Source organism: Serinus canaria, chromosome 4 (genome assembly GCF_022539315.1).
Source record: "Serinus canaria isolate serCan28SL12 chromosome 4, serCan2020, whole genome shotgun sequence".
NCBI lineage: Eukaryota > Metazoa > Chordata > Aves > Passeriformes > Fringillidae > Serinus > Serinus canaria.
In genome coordinates, this window is record NC_066317.1 from 47,022,829 (window position 1) to 47,041,901 (window position 19,073).

Sequence of the window (19,073 nt, forward strand, 5' to 3'; positions counted from 1 at the left end):
AAAAGAAAACTCTAATAGCTTCAGATTTCTCTTTATTTTTAGAGACGACCATTACAGGAAAGAATTTATCTCTTGCAGTAGATATGTCTGAGACATAAAATTCACTAAGCAGCCACTTCATATAATGTAATTAATTAATTTGGTAAAAAAACCTATTTCATAGTAAATGGTATTTTTCTTTGCAATTAAATTTTCCTCTCTTCTTTAGGAGCACATTTTAATAACGTCCACTTAGGAAATTATTAATAGGGCCTGTAAATGTAAGTAATTAGGCTTCAGGCTTGCTGAATTAATCCTTAATAAGATCAATTTTTACATTTCAAAAAACTATAAAATTATTGACTAATTATTATAATGGATTTGCCATACTCATCAGCTTACTTTTAGTAATAAATGTAGGGTTACATAGCTGAGTCTTAAGCCAGAGTTCTATAGTCTTTTCTATCTTTTCCCATTTATTCTCATTTAATTCTATTATTTTTTTCAAAAAATGCTCACCTGAAAGTTTAAAAAAGTTGAAGTATCATCCCATTACATAAAAACAAAACCTGAAAATGAAAATGTAAACTTATGAAGTGAATGACATTTCACTTTTTGCTGCATTTATTTTCCTTTTCAGAAAAGATGGAAAAAAGTAGGTAAAGGAAAACCTAGGAGTTAACCTTAAAGAAAAGTTCTTAATTTCTTCTAGAAATTCTCACACTTTCCATTAATTTTCTTCATCTTTTTTGTATTCCCCAGCTTAAATTCTCATTTTCATCTCTGAGGATTAGACCTCATGCAAACTATCTTCCCCATAGATTATTAGCATCGTCTGTACCTGCCATTCAAAGAAAGTAAAGTTATATTCAAACTCTGTTCTAAAGCCTTTAAGTGCAATAATTTATTTTTTCCTTTATATTAATGCACCTGTGTCAGCCTTGTCTAGTGTGGTCTCTCAGAGATGGACTGAACATCAGGTACCTGAGTGTTTGCTAGGTGATCTTTGCAAAGCTTCTGTCCTGTATGGCTTCAATGCAAATCCTCCCCTCTTTCCCAATTGCATTTGAGACACATCAGATAGCACTTATTTAATCAGTATAATGGGTGTCATACTAAACAGTGATGGTTACATATCTATTGAACCAAAATAAAGTAAAAGGCTTTGTATAAATATGGGTCATCAGTGGTTACCTTTCCCAACTACAGATCTTGTTAGGAAATAAATTACTTTGAAATGAGCTCGTTTCCAAAAGCCCATGTTGATTGGATTCATCAATGCAGTTAGTTATTATTTGAGCCCATAATTTGCTAGGATCAGTCTCATGGGAATGGGCCTATAATTACTCAAAGCATCTTATTTAGCCTTTTACAACATAGCATGTTTACTTATTTTTGATCTTCCCAAACTTTCCTGTTGTTTTGTTACTCAACAAAATTAAAAGCTTTTAACCATTTCTTCTAAAACTTTTAGATGCAGAATTTTAAAATGGTGATTTTAACATTTCTAATAAATGCATCTGTATTTTGGTTTTATTGATTTTTATTTTTACATCTGATAGTAACATGGCAGTAGTAATATAATTTTGTCTGCTTTTAATGCACTTGGGCAGTCCTTATTTCTATCAGTCACTTTCCTAACAACTACTTAAACTTATCTTCTTTTTATTTTTTGATCATCTACTTCTCATTTCCAACTAATATTATCTTTTATTTTTGTATTTTATGTGTCCATTTATATGTATATATCCACAGGGATATTAATGTAATATATGTGTATAATTTATATATAATATGTATTATAAGTTATGGAATAATTTTATATAAGGAGAGAAATATATATGGCTTAATTTTAAGTTCATTTTTTTTTCTATTTTTAATTTACAGATGGCTTTGTTGTCTAACTGTGGTATATTAAATGGCTATTAAAGTATTATTTGACCACATTCCAATACTATTAATTGTGCTTTTTCCAACTTAAATTCCTCCTGTGAAGTTTTTTTGTCTGATAATTACTCCCAGTTTTTGTATAGATGTATATGTATTTGTATTTCTAACAGAAAGTAGCAAAAGTAATCAAATCACTTTTATAGTTTAAATAAACAGGCAAAATCCAGGCAAATCAGGATTTTTTTCATTCCTGAAAATAAATTTTTGAATTACCTTCCTGAGGGACAGAAGTTAATCCTGTATCATTGCCCCCATGGATTCAGTATAAACAAGATGAAGCCATATGATCTAAACTGAGATGAGCAGACATCACAGAGATTAGCAGTTTGCTAAGAGTTGAAAATTAAACTTCATCTTGGTGGACAGAGCAGCATAAACTGTTACTCTAGAAATAGCAGAACATGAGGGAGAGTTAACAATAGCTGTGATAACTGCTGTAGTTAGATTACCCTTAATTTTCAGAATCAAATGTTACATTTTTCTTCTTTTCACCATTCTTTACTTCTGAACTCTTTCTTGGGCATACTTACTAAGCAAAAACTTGGTAAACTTCATTTTAAGTTATTTTGAAATGCAGTTATGTTATAACATTGTAAGTCCTGTGCTAACAGTTTATCATTTTTCTGCTAATGAAATGGAATTATTTGGCCTTCAACATCACAGGACTGAATATGCACCTGAGGCATAGATTTATTATCTGATAATACATATAATTTAATGTTGTATTCCTTAAATTTAACAGCCCAAGTGCTTTTTGGGAAACTACCCAATAAATAGAAAAGTGAAAAAAGCAGCCTTTGTTGTGGCTAGTCAAGTTTGTCAAACAAAAGCAGGGGTAAATTGAAAAGTCATCTTTGAAGTTTAAAATCTGTGTAAAAGTCCAGCCTGTGCTGCTGTTTCCTAGTAGCCAGAGGCTCGCTGCGCTGATCCATGGTGGGCACTGCACTTCAAGAGACAGCTTTGCAAACTCCTGAGAGCTCCTGGAGGATCAGTGGGGCAGGGGGATGTGCCTGGAGAACAGGGCCCTGGCACTGGACCAGCAGAGGGACTTGGCCCAGGGAGTTCAGCCTCCCTCCCTCCTTCCCTCTGCCAAGGGGTTCCCAGGGAGCATCCCACAGCCATTCCAGGGCTCTGGCTGCTGGAAACACACCTTCAGTGTATTCACCACACCAAGTTAACAGGCAGTATTACACTTTTTAATGTCCAACAGCTCAGCTAATGAGGGCTCCACCAAGATCTTCATAAATACATACTTAAGAAGGAATCTAGATTATTGAGTTGAAATATATGGAATAATATTTGTTCATTTTGTTCATTTGTCCTCGAAGGTTCCTACCCTTCTCTGCCATTGTTGTTAGCTCTTGTTAAATGCTGGCCCTGATATTGACAGGTTGTGTGGTTTTTTTCCTTCATGTGCATCTGTTCAAATATCAAATTTAGAATCTTATAAATAGCACTAAGCTCATCCCTGTTCAAGCAAGAGGATATTTTAGCTCTTCTTCAACATGTAAATTCAACAGACGGGAGTTTTCACCAAAAATCTTAAAACGTAAGTAACCTTAACTCCAAATTCTTTTGGAAAATAAATTTATTTTTTCTGAACTCTGTTATACAGAGTTAACCATACCTGGTTAAGCAATTATTTCATTCTGTATAGTGACAGCAAAGGACAGTAAATCCTTACTGGAATTGAGCTCTTGAGGTAGAGCTACCAACTAGAGTTTCTTAAAACATGCCCCGTGTGAAATCTTCATTGAAAGAATGCCTAAGTGGTGTGCAATTTGAAATAAAGCCACAGTAAATACCTTGGTAAATTAATTTCTATTAATTCATATTTAAAATGTAAAAATGATTTGGAAAACCTGCACAATTGATCAGCAATTGAGAAAATAATATAAAAACAATTTCTACTTTGAACTCTAGGTAAAATAAGGAAGAAAAGATTAGACTGATGAAGGGGAAAAAAATCAGAAATTTTAATATGCAGCATGTTAAGGTCCCTGATGAAATAGTAATCTTTATCACTTTTATCTTACAAAGAGATTTGCAATGATCTTTCCCATAAGCAGAGTGTGCATGATAAATATTGAGATAACTCTAAGAATAACTGTGAGGTCCAAAGCACATTTTGCCAATGGCATTTGGAAAGTTGGAAATGAGGACAAAAGTGAAAAAAAAAGAGAAATGTTAGAAGAGATGAATATCTCACATGAAAATCTAAGTAAGTTGGATATGGCTTGGGTTTTCAGTCAGGTTATGTAACTTCTCTGTGGGTTTTAAGGGTTTAACTACCTAAGTGCTAGCCAAGTGGTGATACACATGCAGTAGGAAGGAAAGATATGCTTTAGCCTATCTTTTCACTAAGGAACCATCCCATCATCAATCCAATTCAATCATCCAGTATGCTGTCTTTCACCAGTCATGTTGCTGGCCAGTGAGAATGTTTCTCTGCTACCCCTGATGTTCCAGCTGTGTCCTTGAACAGAAATCACAGATTTTTACAAAAAAATCTGAGGCTTTTTCCTATTGTTTTATAAGACTCGTATATAATATTGCAAAACATAAATGGCTGTAATTGTTTTTTAAATCCAAAGTACTTCCTAAAACCTTTATTTTTAAACACTGAGATATGGTCATTATTTTTTTATTGAAAGTAGGAAAATTAACTGTTTAAAAAAAATATTTTGTAGATATATATCTTCATTCAAAATTGCATTATTTTTGATAACAGTATCAAGAAAGGAAGTCTGGTATGCTACTTTTAAATTAATATACTGTAATTTGTAATAAAAGCATACTAATTGCTCTTGTTACAGCTAAAGGAAGTAAATGGTCTGGTTTTTTATCACTTCTAAACTATCATGAGCTATTACAGAAAGATTCTCTTGAGTTTGGGGCTTTACAGTTTGCTATTTAAGATTAGGACAGTTCAAAACATAGATTTTGGCTTGTTTTAAAGCTATTTATTGATATTTGCAATCATTTTTTCAACCAGAATGTCAGGTTTTGAGCAGTTTCACATCGACTTTTACCAGTCTAATTATACCATAGAGGACCAGGAAGAAGGTTGCAACAGCGATGGCTCAGACAAAAACCTCTGTGAAAGCAGAAAGTAAGTGTGGGTGTTCCTTCAGCTTCCCCCTTCCACAGATGGTGGTTCTGGGGCTGGCCTTGGTGCTTGCAGCAGCAGGAAAGAAGTTCAAGACATCATCTAGACTTTCAGAAAGGCAGAATGTTTATAAGCGGATTTTTCCTTTTAACAGATTTTATTTTGTGCTACTTTTATTAGTAGAGGTGTTACAGGTTGTTTACCTGACAGGAATAACTGAGCTTCATGTTATTCATGTGAAATTTAGGCTGCATATTGCAGGAAATTATTTAGGAGCCTTCTGAGATTCAAGGAAAAAAATCTGAATGTATCTGAGGAGTGCAAAAAAGCCCCAAGTGGCTGGATGTGGGAGTGGGAGAGGGTGCAGGGGCTGTAGGGTTCCGGCAGGCTGGCAAGGAGCTCTGCCCGCTTGCAGAGGGAGCTGCAGAGGTGCAGGCAGCAGCTCAGCTCTCACTACCCACCGCAAGGGTAGTGAGACCCAGAAAAATTCCAGGTTCCCCAAAGTGAAAATAGGTGAAAAGTAGGTGGAACGTGGTGAGTAGCTGTAAGACGTGTGAGAAGCAGCTGCTCACTTTGAAAATTTAAAAAGGTTTATTAAACCTTATCAAAAATACAACAAAGGAAAAAGCTGCAGCCCTGGGAACTGCCCCTCGTGCACACCGCGTGGCTGGTTCATCTTCAAGATGGATGCTCAGTCTTTTATACCCCTGGGGGTTGCATCAGCCAACCCAGCCCTCCCAAAGTCGTTCAGACAGCTCTTCTTTGCCATTTATCAGTGGAGACTGCTTTCTTGTAGCTTGATTGGAGGTCAGGTGTTGCCATGCCTCATCCCCGAGCACCAAGCTTTTCCAATCCCAGCTGCCCCAGGTAAGGGACACATGTGCACACCTTCTTTTCACCTGTACTAAACAACCCAGGCTGTCTGATGGTCACAAAACAGGGGGGGGAATGGAACTATGGGGAGTACACAGGACATCTAAACTACATAACATAACTATACATCGTTAAAGCTTTTCTTAATATTCACACAATAATTATCCCTTAATTGCAAGAGCCAATCATCTCATTATCCATCTCTAACAGAGTTTCTCACTGTAGTTATGAGTTTGGCTGTGCTCTGCTCCTTGTCCTAGGAGCCAGGCAGAAGGGCAGCCTGCAGGCAGGGCGTTTGTGCCAGCAGACATGCTGCTGTCCCCGCAGAGCTACTCGGGCCAGATTCTGCAGCCAGCCTACAGTCCCGACGCTCCCTCTCAACTTGGTTACGTCGACGGATTTGACGAGGAACCTCCTTTGCTGGAAGGTAAAACTGTGAAAACACGTTTGCTCTCTTGTGAAAATTCAAAAAGTTCAATAAAGGACAGTAGGAGACAAGGGCTGCAGAGCAAAGGTTATCACAGGTGGGTGCACTTTGGCACTCAGCCAAGAGCACACTGCTATCTTCGGGGACACCCTTTAGATACCTTGTCCCTTGCATCTGCCTCTTGCATATTCATAGACTCTTATGCATAGAAAACTTTTCCTTCAAACTAATTTACATGTCCTAAGAATTATTTAGTGTATCTCCTCTTTGGATTTGCCTTTTTAGAGCATGTGTATTCTTCAGCTGTGCTTTTAGTCTTTTTTTATTATTATCCTCAGTTTTGGCTCTGGCTCACAGTGTCTTCAGACAGTGAGTGCTGATAGTTGGCATATCTGTAGCAGGTGTTTTCTTCATGTGTTCAGTGGATGTTATCTCATCTAAACAGGTATTTTAACACAAGTATGCTTACATCAGCTATTTTGCTACTATGTCTAAGCTTAATTAACAACAGAAATAAAAACTATGTCTTTATAACGAAGTTACTTTAACATTACACATATAAAATCCATTTTCATATTTGCAAAAAGCCAATATCATAATATGTATCTGTAACAAGGCTAATCCCACAGAGGACATGCGGGATTCCTAGGGGGTGCTTCTAACTTTTCTTTGCCAGCTAGAGGATGGAACTCACTAGAGAAACTACAGCAGAGCTGGCAAGCCTTGCCCTGTGAGCTTCAGCCAAAGCTGGTGGCCAAATCTGCATTTTCTCCTTCGAATCCGCCATGGATTCCTGCAGCCTTGTGCCTAGAGCAGATGTACTGGCCCACCGCTAGATGACAGCAGAACAATAGTTTTGCATTCACGTTTCCAAAAGTGTTTCCACTCGTTTATCCTCCGCACATATCGGAAAATCTATAACTAATGAAGATAGATAATCATCTTTTTTTGCGTATCTCGTAATAGATTTAGTAGTTTGCAGATGGTAAGTCGCTTGTTTCAGTGGGGAAGGAATTGAGAAAGCTGCTTTCAGTTTCAATTAGTTGATCGTTTAACTATATGAGCAATGTCGTTCTTTATGATGATTGACCATTCTAATGCTAGAGGCTGATTTTGTCGCTAGCAAAATACTTGTGCTGTATTAGGAAAAAAAAAAAAAGAGGAGAATTTGTGTGTAATTATTTCAGCATAGTATAAAACGAGCATATCCAGCCTGCTTGTTTGGCATATTGAAAGGCAGCTGGAGTTTCTACTACCCAAAAGGGACTACTACTGCCTTAAAGCCAGCAAGATCATTCTGTTTGATATAGATAACTGCTAGATCTCTACCTCTAAAACCCCCAACCATTTAACTCCCCATGTGGTTCACCCTGGGAAAGGGATGTTGTAATACAACTGCTTGTGATCTGCAAGGCTTTAGAGATATTCCTATCTGTGTACCACATAAATCTGACCAAAACCACACATTTTAATGCAGAATAGCTTTATATGTGCAATGTTTTGACTGAGATCAAGATGATGGAGAGTAAAGACTTGGATTTCCCAACAGATCTAACACACTGTCAGCCTCAGCCATTCTGGCAGCAGATCTGAACCTAATTTTCCCCTTACTGGAGAATCTCAGGGAAGAAGATTACTTGTGCAAGCTGAAGTGTTCCTCCAGAAGTTATGAGATAAAGATTTGCCCCAGCAAATTTAATGGCAGGATTCCCATCACCTTTAATGGGACAGAATTTTATTCTGTTTCTTGGGGTCTCACTAATTACTTTTTAAATGCAAACATCCCCCACCCAAAAAAAACCCCAAAAAACCCAAAACACCAAAAAACAACCACAATACAAATGCCCAAGGTTATAAAGCACTATATAAAGTGGTATAAACTTGCCTTGAAGGAACAAATGTCATTTTTAAGTGCTTTTGGCAGTTCCTGCTTTAGACACATTTCTTGTCAGATTTTCCAGAATTTAAGCATGTATCTCTGTCCTCAGTGTTGCAGAGTATCTTAAATTCTGCAGTTATTGCTAATTAATGTGTTTTTCAACATTTATGTTAGTGTGGCATTAGATGCATGTGTTTTAAATATAGGAAAACCAAATATTAACTCAAAAATGCTGGGCCCATTTTTTGCTTCACTGGCTAAAATTGGATTTAATACATTAATATTCCAATTTAGTATGAAAGCTGACTCTCAGATATACTGAGTACATAGCAGGGACATTATGTTCCTAACACAGAATATGTCATCCTACAATATTATCTTCTCTGAAGCATTTGTTTGTAGTTTTGTGGTATCTAATGGATTTTTGTAAAAGTGTTGTTTTCTTGTGAGCAATTAACAAAATCCTGAAATTTCTTGTTGCAGAACTTGGGATCAATTTTGAGCATATATGGCAGAAAACATTAACAGTTCTAAACCCAATGAAGCCTGCAGATGGCAGCATTATGAATGAGACAGACCTCACTGGACCTATGGTTTTCTGTTTGGCCCTTGGAGCAACATTGCTGATGGTAGGATGTCATAGAAATCCTCAGGGATTTCATTTCTAACAAGCTCATGCCTAGGTGATAATGAGTGTGAAGCTGCAGAAGATGTAGTGCCAGCATAAAAAGAGTCATTTGCTGCCAGTTATTCTGGGATTATGTGTTAAAAATTCTTCCTACTTTGAAAGCACCTGCATAAAATTTAAATGTAATGTAAAGGTGACACACGTAAAGTGATGTATTATTTCCTGTGGAAAGAGGAGATCACACCATTTTTGGGGTGGAATTTAATATGAGCAAAGGACAGATCTGTGCCATATATAATCTGGAAAGGCTCTGAACAGGTTTTAAAGGAGGGAATAAAAAGGAATAGCAGGCCAGCCCAGTTTTTTTAACACTCTTGCTACTTTTTTGGAATTAACTTATTTCAATGTTATTTTAGAGAGTGCAGAGACAGATCGAATAAAAAGAATATTTGTGCAACAAGAATAATTAGAGAAAAAAGAAATGGAAGCAGTTTTTTCCCACCTACCCCCTTAAATTTGCAATACCTTCCTATAAATTTTGCTAGTACTTTTTTAGTTTGTATTCTTTGTTCTGTCTTGTCTGCTTAACAAAATATAGTAGCCTGTATTTGACCTCCTTCTTCTTTATGAAAATAGCTTCCCTACAGGAGGAAAGTTAAAAGGGTTGTACAGAACTCCAAATTCATCTTTATATCCCTGGCAACAGGGGCTTCAGTGCTGCTGGAGTACAGCTCTGACTGCCAACAGCAATTCATCAGACAGCAGTAAGGTGGGACCATTCTGGGAAGGGCTTTACTGCCCTGCAGCTGAGTTGAGAGGAAAGGGGCTCTAATTCTCCATTTCCTCTGTGATAAATAGTGCTGAATCAGAAGATTCTTGAAAGTTCTTACTCAATTTGTAATGTCAGTGCAGTACCTTGAATGTGCAAACTGCTATATAAATGGCAAGTAGTATTATTATTTATGTTCCTATAAAAATAAAAATCTTTTAAAAGGGTGGAAGGGGCAGGAGGAAAGGGAATTTAAAAAAAAGAGGTGGGAAGCTAGAGAAGACAGGCTATTTTCCACCTGGAGAAATAAATGTATGAGGGTAGTAAAAAGAGAAAGCTGAATTAATCATAATCAAAAAAATGAAAGGAAAGCTAGAGGAAACAATGGAAAAAATGTTTCCTGTTGATTTTTCTCCCTGAATAGCCAACAGTAATAATGAATAATAAATTATTATTATTGAAATAAATTACTTTAATTATCAGACTTTTACTGAGATAATACACATTTTAGGTGTCATTAGAAAACCTAGTATTTTCAATGCTACAGTTTTAGGGCAGAAAAACACCTCTGACACAATCCAGTGTTTTTGTTCCATAACTTCCCAGCAGTAAGCCTTTGGGTTTATCTTAGAAATTCAGGCTACCATTTTATCTGAGATGTATTTGAATACTAGCCTGTCTCTTCGGCTGTGTAAACTATGATATCCAGAAATACTTAAATAAGTATCTTCTGATAGCGCCAGGAGCATAATTTGGTTGAGTGCTTGTTTCTAAAAATAATGTACACATTTTCTCTAGCTTCAGCTTTTTAACTATGGAAAATTATGCAAAGATATTCTTCAAAGGGTAGCAGTCCTTTCAGAGAAAAAGAGGAAAGGGCTGCTAGCCTGGCAGCAGGACTTGTTCTTCCTCACATTAGTGTTCAACAGGGCAGCTCCATTGTAGATAGAGAAACAATGGCAGCCCCAAATTTAGCAGAAGCCCAAGTCTCAGCTGCTTTGCATTTTACACTGTCATTTGAATGAGATCAGATTTCCCCATCCTCTCCAGTCGATGGTGGTAGTACCCACTCCAGGCAGATGCAAGCAAGAACATAAAGTCTGACTTTCTGCTAACTTTGCTTCTTCCACAGGACAAATTTAGCTCTTTCCATTCATCAAAGCCTGTCAGACTAATCAAGCCTGATTCTGGTTTTGCTTACATCACTGTGAACTGGGAGTATTCCCATGTGTGTGAGTCAATATATTTACATATGTTAAGTAAGAATAAAATCGGAACCAACATGTTCAGCTGCCTTTTTTTTTTTTTTAATTCTCTCATATACTTGCACCACAAATCCAACATTTCACCAACTGGAGATCTCAGCTAGCTGCTGGTGCTAGTGCTCCCTTCATCTCTGGCTCAGGATTTTTTTAAATCTTAAACTCAGCTGATAAATAAATAGTGCTGTGTAGAACAGTTATATGCACTGGAACAAACAGTCTAAAATATAGCTTGTAGTTGATGAGTCTGTTTTGAGACAGAACTTTACTTAGTTTGTGTATAGCAAAGGCTGCCCTAAACCATTGTGTTAAACTTACTGTATATCCTTAGTGATATCTCTGGCTATTAGTTTTATTTGTTCAAGCAATTTCCCCTGATTATTTTATACCACTGGTATGCAAATGCCAGCAAAAGAAGTCTGTACCTAAGTAGGAAGATTTCTTATGCTGTGATTTCAGGAATAGATTATTCTTTATGGTGGAAGACAGTAATGGGGAAAAGGCCAGGATGCTGGAAGGATACATAGGCAACCTGGCTGTACCTGACTTAACCTTGAGGAGTGGGAGCAGAGGAGAGCTCAGCAGTCAGCCAGGTCAATGTGCAGACAGATAATGGTGCTGATGTAAAGTCAGGTCTTATTAACTCAGGTTGCCTTTCACGTTCATGAACTGCTCTCCAACAAGAGCTGGTGAGCTGCCACCAACCTGCAGCATCAGGATTTTCAAGCTGTGTCATCACCAGGCCTTCTCCATTCTCCATACTGTTGCTTTATGTTTGTCCAGCTCAAATACTGCTGGCATCCAGTGATCAACTTCCACATGCATGGATACAGAAAGAGAGGTCAGAGAAGTTAATTTCTCAAAGTTGATTTCTCTCAGATTTCATTAAAATGTATGGATAAGTGAAGTCAGAGGTCCTCTCAATCCTCCTTAGCCATCATGAACTAGCAAGTATCACAACGCATGATAAAAGCTTCAACAATGTTTCCAACTAATCCATCACAGCAGAATCCAACCATGAACCACAGCATTATTAGGAAACTGAGACCATCTATTAGTTTTGATGAGGTCTATTATATGCAATATATATATATATATATAAACATATAGATTTTGTGTGTGTGTGTGTATGAACAAACACACTTGTGGTTTATGTATGTACATGTACCTTATTATGTGTCAGGAAGGTGATGCATAGTGGCCCTTCTTTGAGAAATTTACTCCATGAGTTAATAGTTAAGTTCCAGGTCTGAACTTTGTCCTTCACAGGTGCATTCTATCATTAGGATTCAAAGTTCCAAGAAAAAAACCCAGGTTTCTCATTTATGAATGTTTTTATCATGTACAGATGTGAGAATGACAGTATTGCATAGCCAACTTTCAGCACTTAATTTGTTAGAAGCTTGAAGAGAGACAAAAACATTTTTAACAGTCTTTTGTGATGGTTTATTTTGGGGAGTGAACAATGCCCATATGCCTGGAGGGATCCTTCAAAGTGATGGCAGGAGATGAAGGAATTGGTGGTGCTGTGGCCACAGTTGCCTGTTTTACTAGCTTTGTGTATAAATTAGAAAACATCAAGCTCCAGGCTGCCAGGCTGGTACCTTTCATAGGCAATAAATTCAAACAAAGGAATAAAACCTAGAAGGGAAAAAAAATCTGGGATTTTTTTCATTTGTTAGAACAAAAAAAGAACATAAGCTGACAGTTACCGCTGAGTTTTATGTTGAAAAGAACATGTTGTATTGGTCTAAGCACAGAAATGTATCTTTCTCATGGTAGTCAAGGGAAAAAAACAGTCACATTTGCCCTGAAAACCACCATAGTTTAAGCAAAATTTTCCCAATTTTTTGCAAACCTGATTATAGAACGTCTGTAATAAAATGTGAAGCACATCAGGTAACCTGGGTCATCATATTACTTAGGGCACTTTTTCACAGCCCCATACACACTTATTGAAAAGATGTCTCCTGAGCCTAAACTGATTTTTAATGACTAGAATGTGCTTTCCATAATTTCTTCTTAGTTTGTTGCCTGTTAAACTTTCCCAAATCTCCCAACCAATTCCAGTTGCATTCAGAGCCCAATGACAGTAAGACTGAGGATCAGCCTTGTAACTTTAAGATAGCAACAAGTACATTTTGTCCATTGCACCTTGGAATTATTTTTATGCAAAAATCACCCAGAAGTATCAACTGTGGTTCACAACTGATCTGATACAGGTGAAGCAGAGAGAGCGTGTCAACAGCAAGAAGTAACAAACCTAAACCTGGATCTGTCTTCTGCTAGCACTTGGTGATCACTGCTCACTTCTGCCAGCTCATGCTTCCTCTTATTTATTCCAGGCAGGGAAGGTTCATTTTGGCTATGTGTACGGGATGAGTGCCATCGGGTGCCTTGCCATGCATGCCCTGCTGAACCTGATGAGCACCTCGGGAGTCTCGCACGGCTGCGTCGCAAGCGTCCTGGGCTACTGCCTGCTGCCCATGGTCATCCTGTCCTCTGCTGCAGTTGTCTTCTCACTGCAGTAAGTACCAGCCTATGGCAACGGGAATCCTGTGAAGGACAGGATTGTCAGATGGCTGGTGTTGTGCAAAACATTTTATAAGTGGTCACATAGTAAATTTTGGCTTCTGAAACCGTAAGACCGGTTTGGTTGTACATATGGGTAGAAACAGACAAAGCTGGACTATATTTAGAGGGCTGGTATACATTCATTTTGATATGAGTCTTTGATTCCACTGCTTTCCATTTGGACTGAGAGCGCTTTTGATTTTTGCAGCAGCTTCAGTTGTGATTTTTGTTTTGCAGAGCCAACAGTGGCCAAACTCAGGTATCAATTTTAAAAGCAATTGCTGACCTTTGGGTTTATATAGCAGGTTCTCTTGCTTCTTTTTTGCTCACAGCATCAGGCCTCCCATCTTTATGTTTCCTTTCCTACTGACTTCTGAAATAGCCAAGTTACCCTTAATGATGTGGAGAATTCGGACAAGTGTTTAAGATATAGTGGACTCATATTCTGAGGTGTAGTTGTGGTGCAATTGCAAGCCGGAAAAAAAAAGAATACTTTGAAAAACCAAATGTGTAGTGGTGTATGTATGTGTGCACATATGGGGGGTTGTTCAGTCATATTCTCTGAATAGGAAACTTTTTGGCAAGCTCCTCATTCCTCTTTGTTCAGTAAGCCCTTTGAGACACAGTGTTTATCTCCCTGTCCACACACAGCAAAGTACAAGCAAGTTCCAGATCTTGCCTGAAGGCCTTGAGCAGTGCTTTTACCTATTGCTAACATGTTATTAATGATGGTTTCCCTCCTTTCTCTTTTTTGTTCTCTCATATTTTTAACTCTCCAATCTGTAACATATGGAACCTAGCAGCTGATGAACAAGAAAATGCCCGTGTTTGCTTTCTTTGGAAAAGCATCATTCTTACATATGTGTATATTAATTAATTAATCTATTTATTTATTTATTTATATTTTAAGGAAATTATATGATAGAATGAATTTTTGGAAAAATTTTTGTTACATGTTTCTGAAGAGCTTTGATGGTTTAACCTGACCATATTTCATGTATTAAAGTGTTTCTTAGCTGTCTGTAATAAGATGGATGATGACACTAAAGAAGCTGCTTATTCTCTGTTCTCCTACACTTCTCATATTTTCTTGATTAACCTGTTTAATAATCCAGCCTAATAAAATGTGCAGATACATAATCATAAGACAGATGGGGTGAATTCCAGACCAGCTGTTACAACTGTGCAGGGTACTGTTTTCTGTACATGGAATCCCCAGGCAGACACTACACATTTGTAAAATGCTGTGAATTTACAGAAAGCACATGTTTTGAAAATCTATAAATACAAAAATGTGATAGCCTTGACAAAATTGAACTGGTATTTCTAAAATGAATTGCTAACATTAAGTACTTATTGAGTAAGGGTTCTGCAGTCCTTTCTCGGTATATAAAACTGCTTGAACATATCAAGTACCAAGGTTAATTACTACAAACGTGCTATTAAAATTAAGTGGCAACTTTAAAATCCCACATACATTTCATTATTTTTAATTTTTAAAAATATTTTAAATGGTAAAAAAAGAGCAATACATTTATGATTTTTAAAAATATTTATAAAAACCACTACTTCTATTTCAAAGTTCAAAAAAATAATCTGAATTTTTTTTCACCAAAAGTATGCATAAGATAATGCACTAATCTATAGCAAAGATACATCATAATCTAATAATTTTCAATTTTCATGAGTAGATTTTTCCCTGTAAATAAATAAAGCAAAATATGGAACATTTGGGGTACTGAGTAGTACCAAGGAGATTACCAGTTCTCTTACACAAATTTGCATGGAACTAGATTTATTTGTGTCCATCTAAGCTGTTTTCATGTGTGAGCCCGAGTTTATTAGGCTGTTTTTCTGGAGAAATATCAATAAACTTTTTTCCTGCAGAAAGCAACAGCAATTCTTTAATATCAAATCCCCAAACAGGGTAGTAAACCTCCTTCCTTAACTAAACAGTGAAGGAAATTAATGTAAGCATGAAGAAATGCTTACACCCAGATGATACAGAGAACCCATTCGGTAACAGCATCTGCGGGATGTGAGGATGTGAGAGAAAGAGAAGTGAAAAGGGTCCACTCAGATGTGTCCCTCCATCTCAATCTCACACCAGTACAGCCCCAGTCCTCTTGGTCGTTGTAAGCATGACTTGTGCGTTTTGCCCTTCTCCCATCTAGAGGATTTGACCCTCATGGACATGCCAGACAGAAAGCTCTCTGCCAAACCATTCTTTTTAGCAGTAACACATTGTTAGATTGGGGACTGAATTTATAAGTGCACAGAGGTACCTCTTGATTCTGATATGATTTTTATGCCACCTTTCCATCCTGCTCTCTGTCAGTCCTGGAACAAACCACGAGAGGCCATTGGACTTCAGTGCAAGGCAGAGCAGCCACAACTCTAAAAATTGTGCCACGTTGTGACAGCCCCCTAAGAGTCATTATGTTAGCTGAAAATTGTCATTGCACACTATGTTCCTATTGCATCCCATCCCTCTGCCAGCATGGGTACCTGCTCAAAGAGCCCTCCATACCAGCTCTGAATTTCTGGTGAGCAACTTAGCATCTCCTTGGAGGAGAGACCAGGAACTTGCTTAGCAAAGCCCGGTGGAATTCCCCTAAATGCTACTATATTGTTTTAAAAAACACTTAAACTGAGGATATTAAATCACATGGTCTTTAATGTTTTATTTTTAACTTGTTGAAGTTGCAATGAGGTGCTGAGTCACCATGAAATCAATTCTTTCCTTCCTCCCTCAAAGGCCCAAGAGCTGGCAACACCAAGTACATTGTTGGCCTGGTGACTGGACTGCTAAGAAATCATCTATTTTATGTGATGTGAATGCATTAAGTAAACTAAGTCAATTATGTAAGGACAGATTTATTCATCCTGGTTTCGTTGCAATAATTATATTAGTGGAGATAATTTGTGATAAAAGGACCTACCTGAGTATGTATACACAGTCTGTTTTTCCCTTGTGCTTCTGTTATGCTGATGCTTTGGAAGAGTGGGGAGCCAAGAAGGCCCTTAGGAAGTGGCAGAGGTTTATTCTTTCTCAAAGTCCTTGAGACTGACACAGCTAAAGTGTGTAAAGTAGCTATCTCATTATGTGCTTCAGCAGTGTATTATGCACATGATCTCATGCATTTTACAGAAGCAGGCTGCAAATAGAGTGCAAATAAAGCATATGTGGAACATTATTTATTGGCAAGATTTTGTTCCCACAGGGTTTAATAGTGAGCCCTCTGTAATCTGCAGGAGTATTTCAGTGGGCTTTTAACCACAGTCCCATAATCATCAGTTCTCCAGGCCTCCCTGCTCCTGGAAGGGGGCACAGTGTAACTTCAAATGGGCTCAGCTGTCACCAAGAGGTAGGGTGGAAGGTTACAGTCCTTTCAATGTGCAGAGAAGGATGCCGAGATAAGCAAAGTATTTTTCCTTGGTGGTTCTTTTCCCACTCCTTACTTTGTGCTCAGTGTGCTCACTTTTTTCAAAGGGCCAGCCAAGCCTTTTCCTGGGAGACTTTTCTGCCCATCCAGCTGGTGGGAGTCTTTCAGAGCCTCTCCTGAGTGTCTAAGGCACCCTTAAAATCTGTTCTCTGTGTTACAAAAATGCAATCCCTCCACATACCAGGTGTCCTGATGAAAGAGTAGGTCTATAGTGCCATTTTAGGACCTAACAATTCCTGTAAGATGATTTTGGCTGAAATAGAAACTTGGCTAAATTTAATATTAAACTTAAGCAGCTGCATCTGCTGGAGGCCCAGAAGATTTATTTGTAAATGTGCAGTCCTATTAGCAGTACTTCTGATGAAGCTTTTATCCATGCTGAACATATCGCTGTTTTGTTTGTCGTTACAATTTTAATTTGCTTTCATGCTTGACTTTCATTATGTCAGTTAGTTTTTTGCTCTTCCATTGGGTGTTACCTGTCAATGACATGAACTTGAGTTTGGTAAGATTTAATGCTACATTTAGTAATATGTGAATTCTGTCATGTTTCTTTTGTGTTTGGTTTTGTTTTTTTTTTTTTTTTTTCCTCCTAGGGGGACCCCAGGAACTGTGTTAGCTCTGTTTATTATTGGATGGTGCAGTTTGTCAGCCTCCAAAATTTTTACGTCTGCATTGGCTATGGAAGGACAGCAACTCCTGATTGCATACCCATGTGCTTTACTTTATGGACTTTTTGCACTTCTAACAGTTTTCTGAGAGGTATTTTCTTGCAGTCTTCCTGCAGTCTGTTGATGGTTGTTGGAGGGACAAGGGTTAATTTACGTATTTTCAGATTGCCTAGAGTTAAGTTCCAGTAGCAAAATTAGATTCTATGATTTACTGGTCTTTTCCTAATGGCTGATAATGAAATAAAAAATCAAGCTAACAGGTAGATAGCCTTAAAATAATGGTGTTTTGACAGTATTACAGCTTAAAGAAAAGAAATTATATTGAGAAGGTAGTAAAAGTGCAAAAAAATAAATAAATTATAATGGAAATTAAAAATCCTGTTCTGAGTATTTATAATATAATACACATGCTAGAGAGGAACTAGAATGCAATTATGTAAATATTTAATGGACATAGTAAATCAAGCAAAAATGCATATTTATTTGTTTTAAAACACCAGCTTGCCATCTTATATAATTACTAATTATTGTCCAGAATTTATATGTTTGGGTTTGAGGTTTTTTCTGTGACAAAAGACTGAGTGACCTGGTTTTGTAACATTGGAGAATTGGCCAGGAACAGGCTGATACAACAGAGGGAACCTAGGAATGTTGTCTTGTTTTCTATTTTTTTTTTTTTTAAGAGGTGCTGGTGTTCAAAACACCATTGTACTGTTTTTAATGCACAGTAATCTTTTATTTTAAAATTTTCACTAAACCACTGCCTGCTGTAACTGCAGGAAAGCAGCACACAAAGTAAAGGCAACCCCTAAAAATGCCTCCTGAAAGAACTGTTTTTGAACAGGCAAAATACAAATCTCCATCATTTTATCTGCCCCTCAAAAATTTATTTGCTGTTTTTAGTTTTAGGGGAAAAAATTTTTTTTTTAATGGCAATAAAGTACAGAATGAACAAGATGATATTTTAAAATATAGTATTACAAATATCTAGCAATCAATAGGAATCGGAGATGGGTGCAGTCACAACATAAAAAAAGTCTAAGTATGAAGTAGAAGAGAAAATGAAGGTAAGTGTAGAAAGAGCCAGGAAAAGTAAATGGATGAAATAAATGGAAATGTGGGGGAAATAAATGGTAGCAGATTATTTCTTCAGTGTGTTATAGTGCCTTTCTTCTTGATGCGTATTCTTATGATCTTGATTATCCTCAATTGATTGTTTTGAACTCTTTGTTGAATTGTTCACAAAATAGTTTCTTCCTAGACAGTGGGCCAGTGATTCTGGGACAGAGGGTCCTGATGCTGCAAGCACTTAGGCAAAAGCTTAGTATGGCAAAGCTGTTCAAGAATACACAAAAGTAATTGTGTTCCTAATCCTTTTCAGGTCAGAGGTAAATTAGATTATCAGTTTGTCCTCAAGCTAGTGACTCTCTTTGTGAATTACAAGAGCCTTTGGTAAAAATATTTCTCATTGCTATCATATTTGGTTTTTTGTTTTTTTTTTTTTGA

General features: G+C 37.2%; 1 protein-coding gene across 1 annotated transcript; it reads left to right on the forward strand.

Moving 5' to 3' along the window:
* Positions 1-3,397: 3,397 nt before the first annotated feature.
* YIPF7 (Yip1 domain family member 7) lies at positions 3,398-17,862 on the forward strand. Its single transcript, XM_009100282.4, has 6 exons — positions 3,398-3,478; positions 4,925-5,041; positions 6,172-6,338; positions 8,701-8,846; positions 13,222-13,403; positions 17,493-17,862. The coding sequence occupies exons 2-6, from the start codon at positions 4,926-4,928 to the stop codon at positions 17,653-17,655; spliced, it is 774 nt and encodes a 257-aa protein (XP_009098530.3). The 5' UTR covers positions 3,398-3,478; position 4,925; the 3' UTR covers positions 17,656-17,862.
* The last annotated feature ends 1,211 nt before the right edge of the window (positions 17,863-19,073 follow it).

Excerpts from the sequence above, each read along its gene's own strand:
- YIPF7 (XM_009100282.4), top strand. The coding sequence starts at position 4,926 with ATGTCAGGTTTTGAGCAGTTTCACATCGACTTTTACCAGTCTAATTAT. Across the intron at positions 6,339-8,700 it reads GGAACCTCCTTTGCTGGAAG|AACTTGGGATCAATTTTGAG; the intron begins GTAAAACTGTGA and ends TTCTTGTTGCAG. Across the intron at positions 8,847-13,221 it reads TTGGAGCAACATTGCTGATG|GCAGGGAAGGTTCATTTTGG; the intron begins GTAGGATGTCAT and ends TATTTATTCCAG.